This window comes from Thermobia domestica, chromosome 1 (assembly GCF_964235325.1).
Source record: "Thermobia domestica chromosome 1, izTheDome1.hap1.1, whole genome shotgun sequence".
Classification (NCBI taxonomy): domain Eukaryota; kingdom Metazoa; phylum Arthropoda; class Insecta; order Zygentoma; family Lepismatidae; genus Thermobia; species Thermobia domestica.
Window position 1 is genome coordinate 18,091,319 of NC_137454.1, and position 22,953 is coordinate 18,114,271.

The window sequence follows — 22,953 nt, forward strand, 5'->3', positions numbered from 1 at the left end:
AAAGCGTGATTTCAGCGACGAAAATTATTATATTTATCTAGTGTTCAGTGTTGTGTCCATTTCTCTTCGCTATTTTTTTTAAATAGTGTTCTAATAAATAAGTATAGTGTTATTTAATCCAGTGTGTTTTCGTTGTTTGTATGAGTGATGTTTGTGTGCGTTATGGTCTGGATGACCGTCTAATCGTCCGTGAGGTGTTCGAGACGAGACACCCGAACCTCTCGGCGCCTAATGCTCATCTCATTATTGAGACCGACGAGCGATTTGGAAACAGTTTGTAACCTTTTCTTGGAGAGGTCCTTCATCGTCCTGTCCAGGTAAGTTAAAGCATCAGGAAGATACCTATTGGTGGTACCACAAGCCACGGACAGCGACACGAACTCAGAATGGTTACAAATAAATGTCCGCCCAAACAGAGACCACGAACACCTGGCGGTTACATTACTATCGGCAGTATGTCGTTTAGGTCACTAGTGAGATTCTTGGAAGCAACGGATTCCCTGTGTGTAATGCAGTGGGTCCGGCAGTGCGTCAAGGCTTTCATGCGTGTGGGAACTTCTAATCCTTGGTAACATCCTGAGATGGAGTGAGCACCATCTGTGCATATTCCCATACATTTTCTCCAGTCCAGTTTCTTTTCTTACACGAATTTGTCTACAATTTTGAACAATTCATCTGCTGTTGTCTCAGGTGGGATATTCTCACAACAAAACATCAGAACTTCAAAGAACATATTTTCGGCTATGAACCTTATGTAGCAGATAAAAGTTCGTATTACTGTATCAGTTGCCTCATCCATTTGAATCGCAAATTCTTTATGCTTAAGGTTAGTTTAAAGGGACAAGTTTTGTCGATAGATGGCAGTACAATCTTCGGTATCTCTTCCATGTATTTGTTACCTTTCACGAAAATTCATGATTTCTGTTACAAATTTCAACCTACAGACTTCGAATTTTTAGAAAAGCAACTTCATAATCTATCGAAGGCAATGATCCGTGCCGATTTTTTATTTAAAATTTTCTTCATTGTTGAAATGGATATCCAAATCTTTAACAATGGAACTGTTTCAACAATGAAGAAAATTCTAAACAAAAAATCGGCACGGATTGTTCCCTTTAATAGGTTATGAAGTTCCTTCTCTAAAAATTTGAAGTCTCTACGCTGAAATTTGTAAAAGAAATTGTAAATTTTCGCGAAAGGTAAAAAAATACATGGGAGAGATACGAAGACTGCAGTGACATCTATCGGCAAAACCTGTCCCTTTACACTAACCTTAAATTGCTGGATTAATTGCTATTACATGCTCGGCCATGCCACTTATTCTATGAATGACAGTGCTACCATATAAAGGTACACTTTTCAACTGTTTAACAGCAAAGTCACCAATCATAATCAATACTATATCAATTGATGCCAGCACAATCAATTCCTCAACTATAGTGTGGGATTTCTTATATTGTGCTACACAATATGCTACTTTTACGATGCCAGAAGGAAATTTTCGGACTTTTTTTTTTTTTTTTTTTTTTTAAATAAAGAAAATACACTTTTATTTCGTTCAACTTCAGTATCGATTCTAGGCTTGAGAATTGGTGTATACAGTTTCTAAATGTCGCTTCAGCTTATTGGGTAACATGTTTACTACAGCCAACACTTTCAAATAGGGGCCGCGGTGGCTCAGTGGTAAAACGTTCAGCTCTGGTGCATGGGTTTTCTCAGGGTTCTCCCGTTTTCTCACACTTTCTTCATTCCAGCATTTCATTTATTTCTCATCATCACCATTTCCTTTAGCCTAGCTGGCATAATCGTGGGACGTAAAACTTAAAGATTTAATTATTAAAACACTTTTAAACAAACTACGTATTGACATATTTCTTCATTACGAACAGTAGTATAGATGAAATTCAAGTTCTAATACCGTTCATTATATTTTTTTTTCTCTATACTTCTGTTTTGGTTTCCTTGATCCATTGGATTCTGTATTATCCACTTCACGTTTCTTGTTCGCCTTACCTACAAATTCATCGATTGCAATTCCATCCCGAATGAAGCGCAAGATACTGATTACTTTCACTGCTTTTGACGATAATTGTAATGTATTTAACACAACACATGTCTTTAGTATTGTACCCAAGCGCATTAGAAAACAATGCCGCAGGTCAAATATCTGATTTGATTGTTGAGAATGTTATATAGAATATCCACTTGATACCAACACATGCACATAAAAAGCTTGTCGCCGCATGTCTGTGACGAGATCGAAATTAATATCATAATTATTCTTTTCTGTTTTGGATTCGTAGTTAAATTAATATTTTACAAAAATGCTTAGTGCTAAAGGAGTCCTCAATCATCTGGTTTGTAATAAATATGTTTGTATATTTGTAGTGGACGTATTTAATGTATGCCACCTTTAAAATTAGTTTATTTTGGTTGTCAGGATCATTTTTGCAGAATTTACTATTAATTATAAGTGCAATAGGAGGCTGTGAAAAAACAGCCTATAATTTTTATGCGCGGTAGGCAACACTGAAAATAGCTGAGCATGCGCAAGAGCATGACCTAGCATTCTGTGCTTGCAATAAATATAGTATCGTTTGATTGCAGCTGCGTACGTGAGAGCAGCAGTAAGGCGAAATGGCTGTCGTACAAGATCCTACCAAATGTGAAGTGAGATCTGTCATACGATTTCTGAACACCAAAGGCCAGATATCCAGCCATCGGGAATTGTGTGTCATTCACGGACCGATAGTAATGAGTGAAGGGAAGATCAGGCAATGGTACAAAGAGTTTTGGGAAGGACATTCAAATATTCGTGACGATGCGAGTAGCTGAAGGCCTAGTGTTCAGACGGACGATCTGGTGGAACGTTAACGAGAAAGTGCGATCCAATCACCAGTTCACAACAACTGAGCTCGCCAAAGAATTTCCAGAAGTGTTTACGAACAGCACATTGAATTGTGACTGACAAGGTGAATTATCACAAACTGTGTGGCAGGTAGGTGCTAAAAATATTAACAGACATTCACAAAGAGCAAAGAATGACAGCTACACGTAATTTTTGACTCGCTGGAGGGAGGATGGAAATGACTTCTTTTCTTAGGTACTGATGGGGGATGAAACCTGGATATTATACGGCACCGGGATTCGAAGCAGTAGTCAATGTAAAGCCGGCACTCTGGTTCTCCTAAAGCGAAGAAATTCAAGCAATCATCATCAGTTCACAAAATCATGGCAATCGTGCTTTGGGATCAAAAGGAATTCTTGGAACCAAGACGAACAATTCAAGCAAATATAAACTGGAAAAAATACTGAATTATCTGCGACATGCCATCTAAAATTGGCGGAGGAATGCTTTGGTCTGTAATTATTCTGATCCATGACAACGCCCGCCCACACACAGCCGCTTGTACTGTTGACACAATTCAAAGATTTCGACAGGAAATATCCAGTTATCATCATTACAGCCACGATCTTGTTCCCACAGATTTCCTTCTTTCTCTTCACCTGAAGAAGTGGCTTGCATCAAAGTCTACAGTCATCAGTTCTGGTCTGGCTGCACTCTCAAGCGGCAGATTTTTACACAGAGGATATACGGAAGTTTGTGCCCGCTATCAGAAATGTCTAGAGATTCATGGTGACTACGTTAAAAAACAGCCAAGGTATATACTTGTATATCAATTACAATAAATTTCTTCTATCATTTTATACAAAAAATATACATACATTTTTTTACATACGCTTCATACTATTTATTTATCATAATTTTTATTCCATTCGTAAAAATTAGGAAACATACCTAGTTCTTTCAATTAAAGTTTATTTGTGCAAAGTTACGTTTATGTTGCATTATAAATACGTTTCATTCATAGGATCTTTTCTTCAAAGTTCTCGCGCTTCTCCTGAAAAACTTTGGCGACTCTGCAGGGAGACGCGTCTCACAGTTTGAAAATCCCTGCTTTAGGTAATCAACGTAGTGACTATACCTAGTCGTGCCCAGACCTTCTGTCCCTAAGTTCACTAGCTCCACACGGCCAATTCGAGTGACGTTCGCGACCAGCTTTGTTTACACAACATCGTTCCAAACCTGTAGTGCAAACCAGACTCCAGTTTCTGTCGTTCACTCGTCCAGTTAACATCCAGTTAACATAGAGTGGAGTATCAAAGAGAATCGTATCGCTGTGATCACGTTGCATAAGTGCAACAAGTCTCCGGTAGAGATTTTCAATCTTCTAAAACTTTTACAAATTACGCAAAAATTTGTATATCGGTGCATCAAACGGTTCAGCGACACTTCCTCGATCGATGACAGAGAAGGTCCGCCCGCGCACTTCAAGGACGCCAGCAGCTGTGAAAGCGATAGCTGCATGAATTCGTCAAAACCCTCTTCGAAAACAGAAAATCATGACACGGAAGATGGAAAAACCAAAGAGAACGATGTTTCACATCATCAAACAGGACCTTAAAAATTGGAGCTTCCACCTGTCGACCGTTGACACCAGCTTTAAACAAGACACGAGTCACAAGAGCCAACATGTTACTCCAGCAATACGAGAACGAGAAACACAGACGAATCCTGTTCACCGATAAAAAAAAAATATTCACCGTACAAGAAAAATTCAACCGGGAAAATGACAGAATATATGCTCACAATTCTCGGGAAGCTGCCGAACAAATTTCTAGGGTCCAAAGAGGCCACCACTCAGCTTCCGTGGTGGTTTGGTAGGACGTGTCTTACGACGATGTCACCCAACTGCACTTAAGCTAACCGGGAGTGAAGACCAAGGCAGCAAATTATCAGAACGATGTTTGGGAGAAGGCAGTGAAACCACTGAATCATACACTGTTTCCTGGCGCAGAACAGACATTCCAGCAAGACTCCGCGCCGGCACATAAGGCGAAGATGAACCAACAGTGGTTAGCCAACAATAGTCGCTTAGGTAGTTTCCCAGTTATAGTCGCTAAGGATTGGCCTTCTGGAAGCCCGAATCTCAACCCGCTGGACGACCGGCTTTGGGACTACTTAGAGAAGAAGACTTGCATGAAATCTCACCGCAATATTGAGTCGCTAAAGGCCGATTTAGTAAAAGCAGCCGCTTTCATACCCCAAGATGTGGTGCGTGCAGCCATTGATAAATGGCCTCAACGATGTGTGTGAAGACCAACGAAGGCCATTTTGAATAGTCTAGTGTTTTTTTTTTTTTCTCGTTCCTTTGGTACTAAAGTACACGTGGCAATAAAGGATTTAGTGTACTACAAAATTTGGTTTTGTTTCGCCTATTTGAAGAACAGAACTTATGTCATGACTAAATTCCGGGTATCACCTCAGACGTGTTCATAAGAAAGAGAAATGTAACTTAGCGCGTAATTTCTTGAAGTAACTTTCACTATTGCTGAGGTGCTAATCACAGCGAGGCACCAGTTTTTGAATCCTACACACTGTCTGCGATTTAAACCACGTAGTAACAAATTTTCTGAAGAATTGTTCATCAAATATTTTTTGGATAATAATGGTGAATTATCTGTTCCCCTTAATTGCACGCACTCTCTTCAGTCTTAGTTCGCCCATCGATAATTGTCCAGTTCTCAGAGCATCATGGATCTTAAAAAGAATCTCACCCATCTCATAACTCTAGAAATTTCCCTTTATTCCACGCTCTTTACAGGTAAATTACTGAACGTGATTACAGACTACACTTTACGTGTGATGGAATTATCGGTATTTAAACAGAAAAATATACAGAAACATGAGTAAACTCTGCCTAAATTTCTGGCAATGGTGGCCAAACCTTGCCTTTGAATGATTGCCGTAAAACCAGACTTATTGTCTGGATAGTCCTTGTACAGGGTGAGCAACGGGAAATGGGACACTTTAAAGTGGCAACACTGCCAAGCTGAAATGCATGGTGACGCTAGTTGCCACGCCGTCTACATAAAGAGAGGTCTGCCATTTAGTTTATCATGAGTCATTGGCTAGTACACGTGCGTGTTTAAGCAGTGGAAGCCGTTGTTTACGAGAATAGTATAGTTGCTGTTCAGTAGGAGCTGCGACGTGGACAGGACCAGCATTTTAGTGTCGAACAGGGGGTGAAACAATGGAGAAAAACTGGTTTTGTCATCGACAAGAAATATGAAGAACCTTCAAGGACAGTCCGTACATCAGAAAACATCCATTATGTACGCCAGGCTTTGCAGCAAAGTCTGTAAAGATCAGCTCGTCTCCGTGCAAGAACACTGCACATGCCGCAAACATTAGTGTGTCGCATTTTGAAAGAAGACGTACATTCTCATCCATACAAGATACTGTGAACTGTTTTTAGATAAACTGAATCGCGATGAAAACTTGCTGGACAACCTCATAATGTCTGATGAGGCGAATTTCCACCTGAAAGGATGGGTCAATGCACAGAATTTTCTTTCTTGGTCGAGCTCAAATCCTCTCAAATTCTCCACGAGACTCCTCAGTGTAGTTCTAAGATTGCCGTTTGGTATGACATTAATGTTGTGACATTGTTTCACCCACCTGGTAACTGCTTTCCTATTTGGCACTAAAATGCCGGTCCTGCCGAGTCGCACCTCCCGCTGAACAGCAATTATATACTCTCCTCGCGAACAAGGCTTCCACCGTTTCAACACGCACGTGCCCTGGCTAACGACTCATGGTAAATTAAATAGCAGACCTCTGTAATGTATACCGCATGGTAACTAGCACCACCATACGCTTCAGTTTGGCAGTATTTCCATTTTAAAGGTCCCATTTCCCGTGGTTCACCTTGTATATACACATCAGAATGTTTTAATTCAAAATGGTAAAAAATGTAACGATAATCTTCTATGAATTCTGAACAAAGAATGATAAAGAGTCTTAAACTTGCTGGAAATTCTAAAATGTTGCGTTTATATGTTATTGGTAATAAACAGATGATACATCTCTGTCATCTTTCACACAAAAGTTAGGAAGCTCCTATTTTAGTATTTACAAATATTACTTAATACTCACTTGTACACATTATGTTGAGTTGAAAAACTTTTTATTACAGGATTGCTTGAGTTAGGCTGTGCAAAAGTTAATGCACGTATTTCAACAAAAACATTAGACGTACTGTAAAATTACCTCAAAATTAGTTTTTTTTTTTTTTTTTTTTTTTTTTTTTTTTTTTTTTTCACGATTTCCAGTTCTTTGCTGCACTTGCTTGCGCGAATCAGCCCAATAAAACTTTAAACTTCTGTGTGAGGTTCGATATAAATTTATGCAACTATCGTAAGTGTTATTTCTAAAAACTAAGATATTTTTATTAGAGAAAAGTACAAGTATTAAGGGATGAATGAAGGTCAATATAACAAAGAACTCCAAAACAGGCACAGTTAACATGGCCAATTACTTCTTTTATCAGTAAACTACATAAAATATTTATATATCTTTTTAGGCTGTTTAAGGGCTTTATTTCAAGCCAAGTCTTGAAATGTCCTACATGGATTGTAAGAATATAGGTTTACGAAAAGACGTGAGTGGAAAAATTTTTAAACATGACTGTACTGCCGTCCTAAGCAAAAAGACCTTAACTCCACATATTTCGAAAATCGAGATATTGGTATGGGAATGTTCGTAGTACAATTCAGCATCTATCTAAACTGAAATTGGCGTGGTTTGACCAATAGATAGGGGATAATGACGTCATGAGTGTTTACCTTATGTTCAAAACTGTAACTGAAAGTAAGCAAAAAGACCATAAGTGGCAATTCATAAGTAAAATATTTAACTGTATTATCACACAAATTTTAGATCGTGAAAATATATTTAATAAAGTTTTACTGAAATACAACAAATTTGAACGTACAGCCTAAGCCAAAACGCGTTTTGCTTATTTTCTCGAAAGTATGTAAAATGGAGATAAGGCCTTTTCGCTTAGCAGGGCAGTGTACTCATCAGCGGATATATAGCGCTGAATTAAATTAAAAGGTCTAAGAAGGACAAGACATGTTACCCGCTGTAATATCAATAACAAAAACACATACACAATTTTATAACCTCCAGTTACTAACACACAAAAATGTCTGACGATGATGTCTATTTGGGTTGAAAAAGTTAATAAGTGACGCGATCTTCAACTTAAGATGAACCGTGCAACATGAGCTTCCATTGGCAATGAAGTTCATTTTAGAAGAATTGAGCCATTAAGCTACTATACCCTTACGTGTAAGCAACTACTATAAACACATGCTTCAATCATGAACTTCGGAAGGAAACCAAAGATGGCCGACCCTTTCCTCACGGACTTCTCCTTCAGAGGATATCCATAAAAGATCTCAAGCGGACAGAGGCATTCGTTCCAGTGTGGATCGCTAACCTTCCTAAACTATCTTCCGAGACCGTCTAGGGTTATGGAGATTTCCTGAAATTCCCAACTCCTCAAGCCGCCATGGACAAACGAGTATTCCTACAACTACCTACTCCGAAGGCTGCAATTAGCAAAGGGGTAATCCTTAACAAGACTACCTCCTGAAACTGCGATGAGTAAGGGAGCTATCTTTTGAATCACCGTCTGACACTGCTGGTGGTCTAGGACATTTTACCTTTTGAATCTGAAGCCACTTTTCATGTGCTGAAGTTTTGTCTCCACACTGGGAAACATCTCTTAAACTTTGTATTAATTACAAGAACTTTGTAAATTTTATGATACTATTTTTATAATAAAACAGTGAAGGGTTCCCAGACTCTACCAAGCAAAATATTGCATGGCAGTTAGGCGCAAACTTTCGGTACATTACACTGAGCATCTTCTACGGGACACTCTTATTATTAACTAAATTCGGGGTTTGATTTTACAGGCACATTATCGGTCAGTAAAATACCGTCTTTTTCTCTTCTTACTAACTTTTTTCTTTCTTTCTTTCTTGATAGTGCGAGATCTGAGAAAGAGACATTTAAACCAGAGGAAAATAACAATAGACTTAACGACAGTATGACGGAGGGCGCATCACAGATGTTGTATGACCACATAGTCAATCTTCAGTCATGGTCAACGGCCAAACAAAAGGAAGTCCTTCCAATACACTTGCAGGATACGGCTTTAGATTTGGTACTTCACTTTAAAAATCAAAATCAGTATAGTACAATAACATACGAAAATTTTATTTCGTTAAGCAGGCCCAAAATACCATCTTACAAGGCGAAACAAGAGCTATTTCACGCTCAACAACGTTCAGATGAACCAATAAGAAACTTAGATCCATACTTTTTTCGAAAACTAAGCGCTATACGACAGTTAACACCTAACGCGACGAAGGAGCAGAAAATCCATTTTCTTTCATTGGGACTTCAGCGTGACATTCTTCAAAAAATACCATCACAAAGGTTTGACACAGCGGAGGCTCTTCAAACGAAACTCGACATTCTAGAATCGGCGTAAGATTTAATGAGGAAAAGAGACAATGTAGAGCTCTCTCAAATTTTACATGTGGTATATGGCCAAAATCATAATCATAATTATATATCTCATTTATTAACTAGCGATCCTACCTACATCAACGCCAGCAGTATTCCATTCCTTTCCAAATGCAATCTGTATCACATCAACAGCAACAAGTCTATACTCTTACTCCTGTTCATAACTATCAACAAAAACAGCAATATTTAACCCCTTACAATGCGCAGCAGTACCTAGTCACAATCCTAGTTATCATTATAATTCTTCGGCTCCACCATTATATCTTTCAACATCACAATCACAAACACAGCAAGACGATCAGAAATCTAACCTCAACCCCGTAGAATCTACCCACCAATAGGAAAAAAAAACCCTGTCCCAAACGATTTTTCTTCCCTGGTCAACAAAATGGCAGAGCTCTCTTAATTGGTGCTCAATTCAGCTTACGTAACCAAAATAGAAAGAGGAAACAAGGGAATAAGTGAGGAAACAAACTGTGAGAAGGGGTCAAGTAGAAAAAGCAAGGAGGCACCACAAAACCGCCAACAAGATCCAATACATCAACAGATCAAATATTGGTCCGCGCAATTTGCCGAAAACGTGGGGGCGCTGCTTTAATTTGTTTTAAGCGAAAAAAAAAAAAAAAAAATTGTAGGGCCGTCCCTTGTCCAGAGGACCAGGAGTCAAAAATCAGACAATTCTAATAACGGTAGAACAAAGCCTATAAATAACAGCTTCGATCGCATAATACATGAAATTACTTATGTTGACGATCAACCGATGACATCTACGGACCGTTGTGAAAACGCCAGTTTGATTGCCGAACATAATAGTTCATTTTTGTCAATACCCACTAAATTAGGAAAACAAACAGTTCTAGAGACACCGGATCCAGCCTTTCCATCTGGCATTTCGAAGATTTACCTCCTGGCGATCAATTAATATCACATAAAACACCAGTTAAAGGATATCAAATAAAATTATCAGAACGTACACTATTAGTCGGAGACCCATTATCTGAATTTCTTTTTCAAAAAAACATTATTTGTGTGTATATTATGTCATGTGAACCTTCTTTTAATTTCAAGTATGTATTTTTGTAATAATTTCTTAAGATGTACACATCTAAACTTTAAACTGTAGTTCAATAACGAATTCAGGGGCACATCTTGATTCCTAGTTAAAGAAATTTCATTTATGAGCAAAAGAAGCCATTACTTAGCCTTCAGTTAATTCAGAAAGTGCATTTTTATAATATCTCATCTTGGACTGTTTGATTTCATCCTTTAAACAAGGTTAAAATCATTTTATGCATTTGAACGATACTGGTGAAAACTAGTCAAGAACCTGAGATCAGCACAACCAGATGTAAGGATTAGCAGTTAAGATTTTGATCTAATCGCTGATGATGACAGAACCTATCGAAATTCTTGGATAATTTAAGACTGCGACACAGTTTAGAGCACAGCGAGCCATTTGTAATTGGGAATTACTCTGGCTCAAGCTCACTATCCTTAAAGATTTTAAGTTCATACCTTACAGGGAGTCAAGCTCACTACCCTCAACCAGACTCAAGCTTACTACCCTCAAACGGGCTCAAGCTCACTACCCTCAACCGGACTCAAGCTTACTACCCTCAACCGGACTCAAGCTTACTACCCTCAAAAGAGATCAAGCTCACTACCCTCAACCGAACTCAAGCTCACTACCTTCAACCGGACTCAAGCTTACTACCCTCAAACGGGCTCAAGCTCACTACCCTCAACCGGACTCAAGCTTACTACCCTCAAAAGAGCTCAAGCTCACTACCCTCAACCGGACTCAAGCTTACTACTCTTAAAAGGGATCAAGCTTACAACCCTCAAAAGGGATCAAGCTCACTACCCTCACAGGGGTTCAGGCTCACTACTCTCAAAGGGGCTCAAGCTCACTACCCTCAATGGGACTCAAGCTCACTCAAAAGGGCTTAAGCTCACTACCCTCAATAGGACTCAAGCTCACTACCATTAAAGGGGCGCACTACCCTCAATGAGGTTCGAACTTTAACCTCTAAGGGACTCAAGCTCACTACCCTCAACCGGACTCAAGCTCACTAGCCTCAAAGGGGCTCAAGGTCATTATCCTCAATGGAACTCGCACCTGCTAGTTCTCACGCTCTTTCGGACTCAAACCCTGGTTCGCGGTTGTGTTTACACGTGCTCGCGCTCAATTATTAACCTTGAGAGGCAGGCTCGCGAATTAGGACATTTCTGGTCTGAAGTAAGTCGAACGTTAACGTTTACAGGTAATTATGCGTCAATTTAATGTCTTTAAGCTACTAATATTTTGTCGACACCTAAAAACCAACTCACCTGAAATTGATCGCTTTCGCAGCTAGCAGCCTGTTACATTCATCAGAATCAACCAACGGAAGATGAAGATACGGACTTTCGTTTTCTTGATCCGTGAACTCAAACTTGTGGATTTTCGATTGTACTTTCATGTCGCCAAACGGACCTTTCAAGATCATGTAGTAAATGTTCAGCGGATACGTCGTCTTCGTTTTCAGTATCAGCTGGAACAACAAGAGAACCAATGAAAATTATCTGTACTCAATGAGTAACAAAGTGGCTGCAAGAAAGACAATTTCTTAAATATTTGTTGATGTTTTAAACAGTGAAAGTAACCAGTTATTTAACTGTAGGGAAAGCTTTGTTATTTGACCACGAAAACTTTATATGTAAACTTACTTTTTTTGTTATATATATATATAAAAATAATAAAACAAAGGATTTTGCTGAAACAAATTCAGGAAAAGATATTTTTTGTTGTTTGCAAGTATAGTGTGTTGCAATTACTGATCCATTTATGACTTTTAGTTTCAGACAAAAGAAGACTCTAAAAAAAGACTGCTTAAGAAGCCGACAATTAGCTAGAGTGTGGCTACATATGTTGCTGTAGAATCGCACTCACACACACACATGTAGTATCTATTAAGTACCTGATCTCCTTTACCAAACACACGTATTGGTTGTGGATGATCCAATTGGCTAATGGATTTTCTTCTTATGATGCTGCTTATTAATCTTCGTCTTCACACTTCATCATCATCAACTTTGACCTTTGGGTACCAGAGTGACCAGGTGACCAACCAGCCTGTGAGAGTGCTGTCATAAAACAAGTAATATTTTGTTTGTTGTAAGGTTTCAGGACGAAAGGATAGGTATAAAGGAGGTGGTTCTGAAGAGGTGCAGGGAGAGAATAACAGAAAAAAAAAATATTAGGACGGTTGACGCTAGTTCTTCTGGCCCAACCAAGGAAGACGTTGCTGTGGATTGGTTGGATGTGGTTGAGCTCCACACGACGTAAAGCTCTAATTGGTTCAGCGGTGGTGCAGATGTTGAAGTTGGGCCAAGGAAGTCGACACACCTCTCCCAGCGACCACCATAGTTCCCCACCAACGCATTGCACAGGTCGTTCCTATTGGTGAACATCAGTAACTGTCTGTGAGACTGGTTAGTTCATATCAAGAAATATAAAATTACCATAACCATTTTGAGTTTTCTCGTTTTTTTCTACTTTTCCCTCCTTACCTTCAATCCAGACAGACAGACAGACAGACATCATGTCTCATATAAACCTCAACTTTACCTGGTATGTCATGTGCCTTTCACAACTCTGAGTTGGATCCCGCTGATTATTGTTGATCCGGGCTTTCACCACCCACTGGTTATTAAAAGCACTAAATCGGCTGGTTTCGTAAAACAGCTTGTGCACAAACTCGTCCGTTCTGTACGGTTTCATCTGGAGATCTACGAAGAAAATAGGAAAAGAATATTCAGTTGCTAAGCATACTGATGTAAAATAAGAATATCTATTCTACTTTCTTGCTAAATTTATTTTACGTCTTCTGTTCAATAAAATTATTTCTTCAATATATATTATTAGCAGAATATTCATTTTTCGCATAGGGAGAATGCGTTTCATTTTGGAAATAAAAAGGGGTGAATTTGGATTTAAACGGCATCGGAAGTGTCACTGTTCATCCCAGCGACCCCGAAAACTACGAATTCTACACTAATATTGGCCATCTTTGATCATTTTTAAATCTCCCCCCCCCCTCTCCTAAGTTCCATTGTCAAAGTGAAATAATAAGAAACATCCCAGGCCCGAACTTCATCTAAGTTGAAAATTTGATTGAGATCTGTCAGGTGGTTTTACAACAATAATGTATATTGTGTATGTACTTCTAAATATTGTTTCTGTTTGTGGGCAAAAGTGCTATTTAAAAGGCACAAATTGTTAAGAAGAAGAAGAAGAAGAAAAGATAAAAAAAATATTTTAAATATTTTGTATTATATCGATATATTTCTTGTTTTTTGTTGCTATGACAACCTGTTTATTTAGTTGATATGATAACTAAAAAAGGATAGAATGAAGAACCATCTTGTAGGAATGTGATTTTTCATTCTTTTTTAATGTGACAAATTCGATATATAGTACGAAATATATATTCTGAAGTGTATACGCGAGGTGTGATTTTATCATAATCTTACGTAGTATATAAATATTCAATATATATTTGAAATCAGGGATTGTAACGGAAGAAATAACGTTACAGCTCAAGAGGTACAAAGTCACAAATATAGTGACTTTCATTTTTATATATATATGTAGATATGAGGAATAGTGGAAATAACAGATTTTTCTTTGCATCATTTCTCCAAACTGTTAGACCATACGCTACTAACCCTTACACCACATCTTCCAACATACCCTCCATACCCTTACACCATACTATCCTAAATAGCCTCCGACACTAAAGCGGCACCTGTTCACTCCCTATTCAGCCGCATATTCTTCATACTTGTGCTACGTGCTCAGCATGCTCAAATCCATACATCAACATAAACTTTGAAGGTGGAGTAGAATGAGTCAGTGAGTGTATATGGCTAGATAACGAGGGGCTGGTAGTAATTTGTTCTAGTTATTTTACTTTCTTTGAATTTCACATTTCTTCAAAACTTCGGCTGAATTTGATAGTCCCGAAACTTCCTTCGTGAATAAGACTGTCGAATTCAGTCGAAATATTGAAGAAATAATTTCTACACGTAGAAGATGTAGCGAGATCAAAAGGAAGACCCAGGCAAACATGGGAAAGAATGACAGGGAAAGTCCTGAAAGAAAACACTGATCAAACATGAATTAGAAACTCCAACCGGAAGTAGGCCCAAATCTTGCAAACGGTGAGAGATATCGAGAAAAAATAACCGAAATCTTCTCTTTATGATACCCCTTGCCATTTTTTTTTTTTTTTTTTTTAATCAAGACGTCTTTCACTTGTGTCTGTAAAGGGATATGTATAGATGTTATGAGGAATGAGGAGGAGATTTATGCTGATATGCGAATGATGCGCTATGTAGAGAGCGCAGGTTCAGCTAGTTCTTTTTTAAAAAAAAAATATCGATTGATTTTGTTTGCGCAGACCCAGGCACGCTAAATTCGCTAACTCAAGAGCCGCATTTATTTTCAAATTAAGTAGAAAATATTTTTGCCGTCGAATTGAAATTAAAAATGTGTTTGTGCTTTGCATTTCGTAGACTGCAAGGTAGTTTGTGCAAGGAAGCCGTCATGTCCTTATACTATAGTTAAGTTTTTTCAATAATAAACTTTGAATGGTGTTATATTTTGGGGAAATTCAAAAATAAGTACTAGTACATTTAGAATACAGAAAAAAATAGAATAATGTTTAATATGCCTAAACGATTCTCATGTAAAAATGTTTTTTAAATAATATAAATTATTGACATTACCTAGTTTATATATATCGCACAATTACGTATGTAATCGAACACAAGAATCTGTTTCCATTAGCAAATATAATTCACTCATACAATACTAAGCAGAATTGTAATATGTATATCTTCCAGTAGAACTATGCAAATTTTAGCAAAACTGTCTATATGAATTGTATAAAACTGTACAACAAACTACCGACAAAGTATAAGGACATTAACAAAAGACGGGTATTCAAAAATACTCTCTTACAATTATTGTTAGAAAAAAGTCATTACTCTATTGAAAATTATCTTATTGATAACATATAGAAAATGGAACCATATCTGTCAACTGTAAAGCTTAACTGGGGAATATTCTCATATTGAAGCTATGAACAGGCAAATAAATATGAATATTTTCTTCTGTACGTAATTGCGTAGTCTCTCAACGAAATTTCTCTTACAATTCCATACTTTTCTTTATGTGCACTAACCAGTCGTATATAAAATTAACATGGTACTAACTAGCGATTTGTAGCTAATGAAACATTGTTTTGAAACTTCACTGATTTCACCTGGATTTCCTTTTACTTCACTAGTAAACGTTGTTGGTCTTTATTTGCAAAAAAGCTTACACTGCAGCTACAGAACTATGTTCACAGTTGAATTATAATTTGGGTACTTTGGGATAAATACAATTTTAATAAGTTTAATAAGCAGAATGTCCGTTTTTTGCACAGGGAGAATATGTTTCATTTTGGACATAAAGGGCACCGAAACTGTTATAAATCAGTTTAGGGACCCCAAAAACTACGAGAAACGAAAAACGGATATTCAGAAATACTCTGTTAGAATTATTGTTAGAAAAAAGCTATTACTCTGTGGAAACTTATCTTACTGATAATATATAGAGAATGTAAATCATATCTGACAACTGTAATGCTTAATTGAGGATTGTCCTCATTTGTAAGCTATGAACAGGCAAATAAATATGAATATGAATATGAATACGAATTCGACACTAATATATGTCATTTTCAATCGTTTTTACATATCACCCCCCTTCCCCTTGGGAGTACTAATGGAGGCTGAATTTGGATTTAAGCGGTATTGGAAGTGTCACTGTTCGTCTCAGCGACCCCAAAAACTATGGATTCAACACTAATATCGGTCACTTTCGATCATTTTTATATATCTTCCTATCTTCCCTCCCTTACGAGCTACCGTGAAAGTGAAATGATAAAAATAATCCCAGGCCAGAACCTCATTTATGTTGAAAATTTGATCGCGATCGGTTGCGTGGTTCAAGTGTTATTAAGTTTTATTTTTATATATTCCTCCCCTACCCTAAGTTCTACTGTCAACATGAAATTATAGAAAACTTTCCAGTCGCGAACCTCATCTATGTTGAAAATTTGATCGAGATCGGTAGGGTGGTTCAAGAGTTATTAAATCAAAAAATATAGTCACTTTCATTTATATATAGATAGATTGATCTATGCATTCTATTAGATCAAGTAGCAATGTTCTTACTTACTTATAGCTCTTAAGTTTTCACATTCTATTCTATTTTTAATTGCTTCAGCACTCCCATATAAAAACGACAATACAAAAATATTAACAATTGCATTTTTCATGATTTATATTTGGTTTTCTTCTAATAATGCTAACTGAGAGTAAAGTTTTTTCTTAACATTATTATAACCGACTTTAAAAACAAGGACGGAGTTTCTCAATTCAACCCATTTAATCCATGTTCTGGGTATATCCACATACGACGTCAACATGGGTGCACGTATTTTGATTTTTTTTTTTTTTTTTTTTTTTTTATGGTTTGAAAGAGTATGCCCTCCTGGTACTTTCATATAAATTTCTTTATGATCTGATGGTAATCTTTGAAGCTACAATATAAAACACCTCAATAAATGCTGGGTTAATAACGGCAAAGTAACATGCTTATAGGCAACAATACATTCGTTAGCGTGATTGTGATTGCATAACACTACAGGAGTTATACTGCAAAGTTTTGGAACACTTACCTAGCACACTATACTGTCTCTGTTGTTTGTTACATTTAAAACGAGTGGGTCATATGCGAGAAGTCGGTTAAGATTTCTTGGAAAAAGTGTTATAATTATTACTACTAGAAAAGATCTACCAGGACATGAAGACACAACAAAACTCCTATTCTACTATGTCTACTGATAAAAATTTCAACAAAACGACTCAAATTTACACTAATGCTTCACTGAGTGCTCACTGAATTCCAACCACCTATCTAATACTTTCTTGCTCCTCTTTTGCTCAGGGGACGACCTGGCATGGATTCTGGTAGTTGCTATGTTTCCACGGGGACCTGACACCATATACTCCTGATGCATCCCACAATGAGTCATGTATGTTCGTGCAGGAGTCAAGGTGTGAAGAGCTCGTTCCACAACATCCCATAACTGTTCTATAGTATTAAGATCCCATGAGTTAGGGGGCAAATTCATAGGCTACAGCTCCATGGAACGTTCCTTAAGCCAAGTAAGTACAGTGCTGGCTTGGTGGCACCGTGCATTGTCGTCCTGGAAAATGTCGTCTTCGTGTGTAGAAGTATTGCATTGTAGGGTGTACGTGATTCTGTAACATCTGCAGGTACATAACGGATGTCTCGCTGTGGTCCATGCATACCAAAGGTCCCAGTCCATACCAACAGAAGCATTCCCAAACCATACAGCGGGCCCATCTTCCTGTACAGTACGCACCATAGCTTCACAGCTGCATGATGGCGCCACACATACACACACCCGTGCGAGAGGAGTGAAACAAATCGCGATTTATTGGACCAACACACCCTTTTCCAATCATCTACGGTCCAATTTGCGAGTTTCTGTGTCTAAGCGCAAAGAAGTCGGTGGTTACGAGTCCTAAGGAGTGGGTCATTTCTGTTGAACTTCATGCATGCCAGTGAATCAGCTATCTTTATAGCTGCATGTAATCAGCTATCTATATAGCTGCACGGGATATTGGTGTTGTGCATCCACCATTGTATAGGTTAACGTAATTCCCGTACGCTGACGGTTCGTTTGGCTGTCACGAGCTGTTTAACATTACGCTCACTCCACGTTTTGAACTTCCATCCCCCTTGCAGCTCTGGCTCTTGAAGACCGTTACTTCAATTTCTTCCCACTCCTTGCACATCTTCAATACACAGGAACGGGAGCATCCGACAAAAATTATTGTCTGGGTTACTGACACACCTATTGCAAGGGGACCCACAATCATGCCCTATTGGAATGCAGATAAATCCTGCCCACCTCCCATTATAACAGTGTGCTGTCTGTCAACATGTAATCTCGAATGTGTTCTTTCTCTGCAATACTCCCAGTCGGGATGGTCATGTAATCAGCTTGGCTGCTGGCCACACTTCTTTGTGTGAAGGGGTGGTCGCAATTCAGTGAATACTCAGTGTAATATCACCATGGTTAATAAGTAAGAATTGACTGTTCATGAAAAAAGAATAGAAGTATGAGAATAAACTACCCGTAAATATACAAAAATACACTGTAGTTCAGCACACGCAAGACCTATGTTGCCTATTACACCAAGTCATTGGGGGTATACGTTGACATACTAAAAAGTACACGAACTCTTTTGGCTAGCTGACAAACTTCGAAAAGAACTACTAATTAACAAGACACTTACCATTAAATGTTATTTTCTCGTAGGACAACAAATCAAAGATACAATCGTAGAGTTTCTTCTCCTCCTCAATCTTTTGGTCAATCGCCTGCAGTGCATCCATTACTTCGGCTCCAGTTTTGCGAGGGTGAACACACGAGTTCTCATGTTCGGTCACTTCATGGAAAGGACCACGCCAGGGGCATCCGATGCGACTATATTTACAATTTGTCAGCCTCCAAAAATATAAGAATCATGGTCATTTGTTAGTTACACCGTTTCTTTTAATAACAATACATCATGTGGATACATTAAACATGATGTACTGCCACATTCGTTTCTCTTTGATGTCTTTCAAACAAATGTACAGCTTTGTTAAAAGAAACGGCCATCCACCTCTCGTAAAGATCCATATTCTTACAACTGTACGTAGGAAATGTTAATATTTTAGTTTGACAAAAAATTTATATTCGTGAAAGTAGATTCATAGTTAATTAACTATGAATACGAAAACAGAACGCTCATTAAAAAAAAAGAAAAAATAAAAAAAAAGAAAGAAAGAAAAGAAAAAGAGGTGGATGACATTTTCTTAAAAAACACTGTACAATCACAGTCAAATACGAAAACTTAAATATGACTCGGAAGAAACTTTTGATCGTGACTGTACACCACACGGAAGCTACAATCGTATCTGTTGCTTCAGCGTTACAACCATTATATACAAACGAGGCGAAATGGATCAACTAGAAATTTACTTAATAACTACAGACTTACCTACAACTATATATATTAGAAGTTGTGGTAGAGAATTCTTAACCTTCAAGCAAAGAGGCAACACCATGTACAACAATAAATACATTTTGTTGTTAACAGATGGATTTGTTGAACTATCGCGGTTCTCATCGATTCTTTGTTTCCTTGAAGCAAATAAATAAAATGTTTCAGTTTGTCCTGCCCGAAGTACGAAGTGTGCTCAAAAAATATCGAACCTTCGTTTGGCAAAAATATATATATACTCATTTAACATGCACTAACTCTAATCTTCTTCAAAGCACAGTGGTACCTCGCGTTACGAAATTAATCTGTTAGTAACAGTGCTCGTGAACCGAAACAATTCTTACCACTGAAATTAAGGCAAATTCAATTAATCAGTTCGCCAACCACAGAACCATCGCTTCTTGACTTGTTTATAAATTTACTTATGGCAAAAATATACATACATAGTAATATAAAGTGAATACAATATGCCGTTACCTTTGTCGATGATAATTGCTGGCACAGATAGATGGAGAAGCCATAATAAACGTTAATATTAAAGAAGAAGAAGAAAAAAGTACCAAAAACAACGGAACGACAATGAAGTTTACAGCACGCAAACCGGAGTACAATCATTGCTGTTATATGGTGCCAAAGACACGTGTGTACGTTTCATGTGCCAAGGCATTGTTCGCGAATCGAGTCAAAATTCGTTCGGAAATTATGTTTGTGGTCCATTTGTTCGTGACCCTGAGGTACTACTGTAGTTTCCTTGAGAATTCACATACTTATCTCAGCGGCCCTGGCATTGTTGGAAAGAGGCGTAACTTTCGGAACTAGTATTGAACTGGGCCGCCGTAATTGATCTTGAAATCAAATCGAGTCCCTTTCAGCAGGATCTTCAACTTTACGAAAATCCAAAAATCACATGGCGCCATGACGGGAGAGTACCACGAGAATGTTGTGTTTATTCAAGAGAGACTGAATCTGTTGTACCATTCCTTGATCCATAAGATCTTCACACGCAAAGCTATTAGGAAAACTTGAAGCACCCGCGATTCTGAGGTCGTTCCATCATTTGTCACAAGTTGCAAATCCGATCAACAATCACTACACGTCCGTACTTAAAGACTGACTACTCGCAACTGAAACTTTCTGCAAGCAAGCAAAAATTCACATACACACACACATAAATGTTCCTCATACATCTCCACCGTCGAACAGTACTTTATTTACTTACGCAGGAAGAAACAAGGTTCTATATTTTTTGAACACACCTCGTACACACTTCATGAGAAATTCATTGGTCCTGACAACTATAGCAACGAAGTGTACCAGCCAATTACAAAGTTCATATTATAAGATGGAACAAAGAACAGTTGCTGAAGTATTTATTTATAAAGAAAGATAGGAAAGAAAAAGGCTGGAGTCTTGTATCGCCCTGCTTTTCCACATAGATATTCACTGTAAGCGTACTGAAGTAATTTCTCCACGAGTATAAAAATGGCACGCTATCACTGCTAAAATTTTGACACTTTACTTATTTGAACATTTACACAGTTACTTTCTACAAGGTAAGGTATCTAATCTTGAAACTCCGTAAAAATCGCTAATAGAAAGAGAAATAAAATCTTTGTGATGACACGAGAGCTAATTTACAAAATATGAAAGCTTTCTATTAGTTACTAGCAATATAAGTAATCTAGGGTTGCCAACTCTGAAAAAAAAAAAAAAAAACGGCACCCTCTCAAAATTCCCTACAATATAAGTGTGAAGTATCTCTGTTCGAACCTATCCATGAGAAGGAAATGTACTATCGTGAACAAAAGTGCATTTAGCACCTGTATTCTGCATATCCTTAGTACTACATTCACTAATAAGCTTAACAGATACATTGTGCTATAAATGAGAAACTGAAATCGGTATTCATATTTTTATTGTACTTACCAGTATCTGCCACTTCTTTAAAATTATTGAAACAAATGAACAAATGTATTAATCCTTACGTGACAATTTTGAATTTGGAAAATGAAATTTATTCTTTAAACTTATATTTCAACGACAGGAAATTGCTTTTAAGAAGTCCTTTTTCACTTTCAACAAATGTAAAAAATTCCTTACAAGTAAATTTCAAGTTTTCCTTCACAGTCCCTGTCATCTCTTTAAAATTATCTAAACAGATGAACAAGATATGTTAATCGTTGATAGATGGCGAAAGGTGACAGTTTTGGATTTACAGACTGAAAGTTACTTTTAAAATCTATACTTCGAACTAGATACAAATTTGGAAGAAAAAAGAACGGTCATAAAGGGGCTGGTAAGAAGTTTGTTTGGCTGTAAGTTTAATCAAAATAGCAACAGTATTTCCAGCCAGGCTGGCGAAAAACCGGCCAATTGGCAACCCTAAAGTAATCCAGAAACAACAAATGTACTTAATATGTTAAAGAAAACTGAATCTAAATTGATCCACCCATAATTCTAACGATACGTTTTTTTATTTTTTTTTTTACTTTTTTACTTTTTATTTTTTTTTTTACTAAGCTTGTTATGGTTGTGTTTGTTAATTACAAGCAGAACAAGTTATAAAAGTGCAGGAAAGTGACACTTTATCTGGAAGGTAACGCTTTAGACAACAATAGTCCTCTAATACGATTTACTAACTTACTGTTATTAATTTACAAATACTTAAACATGACTCACCTCTCTTCACAGAGCTGTTCCTCATGTCTCTCCAGGGAATTACGCGGGAACTCTTTGCTACAAAACTGACATTCTGCTGGCAGCTCACTCACTGCCTTTTCTACAGCCAAATTTCGAGACGCCTGAGTTTTGCTTATTTCTATTCTACAATTTGGACAGGTTGCTATTTCATCTCGCAATCTCGCGTCTGCCAATAGATGGGTAAAACATCCTGCACACATCAAGTGCCCATTCGTACACTGAAATATATAACAGAATGTAATCATCTCATCTTTCCTTCCTCTTCTGCTCATCAATAGATACAACACTCAATTTTAACATAAAGAAAAGGAGATTATCTGCGCTAAATGTAACCAAAAGCAATCCGAACAACCGTAAAACTAGATTGCCTGCAATAATTGAAAAGTTGAATACTACACACCTAAAACACAATTTGGAACTCTTACCTCTGGTACTGACAGGGATGCTCTCTTTCTCGCCTACACTATTTAGTATCTATCTAAAAGAGATGGTGAAAAAGAACCTTTTTAAGTTTTACGTCCCACGGTTATGCCGGTTAGGCTAAAGGAGACGGTGATGATGAGAGATGAGTGAAATGGTGGAATGAAGAAGATGGGAGGAAACGGGAGAACCTCGAGAAAACCCAC

The 22,953-nt window shown here is 37.6% G+C and overlaps 2 protein-coding genes across 3 annotated transcripts in view; one reads left to right on the forward strand and one right to left on the reverse strand.

Annotated features, from left to right (window-relative positions):
• LOC145683671 (1-acyl-sn-glycerol-3-phosphate acyltransferase alpha-like) overlaps positions 1–22,953 on the forward strand; it is a 368,125-nt gene that overhangs the window by 12,938 nt on the left and 332,234 nt on the right. The gene's annotated exons all lie outside the window — the stretch shown is intronic.
• Positions 1–22,953, reverse strand: part of LOC145683660 (zinc finger TRAF-type-containing protein 1 homolog) — a 52,476-nt gene that overhangs the window by 4,077 nt on the left and 25,446 nt on the right. The window contains exons 2-5 of one of the 2 annotated variants that reach the window (XM_081755003.1): positions 22,307–22,545; positions 18,875–19,086; positions 13,059–13,219; positions 11,780–11,982 (exon numbers count right to left, since the gene is read on the reverse strand). In XM_081755003.1, coding sequence (XP_081611129.1) covers positions 11,780–11,982; positions 13,059–13,219; positions 18,875–19,086; positions 22,307–22,545 — 815 coding nt within the window. Of the gene's footprint in view, positions 1–11,775; positions 11,983–13,058; positions 13,220–18,874; positions 19,087–22,306; positions 22,546–22,953 lie in introns of those variants that run through there. The other variant, XM_081755012.1, reaches the window with a different exon arrangement.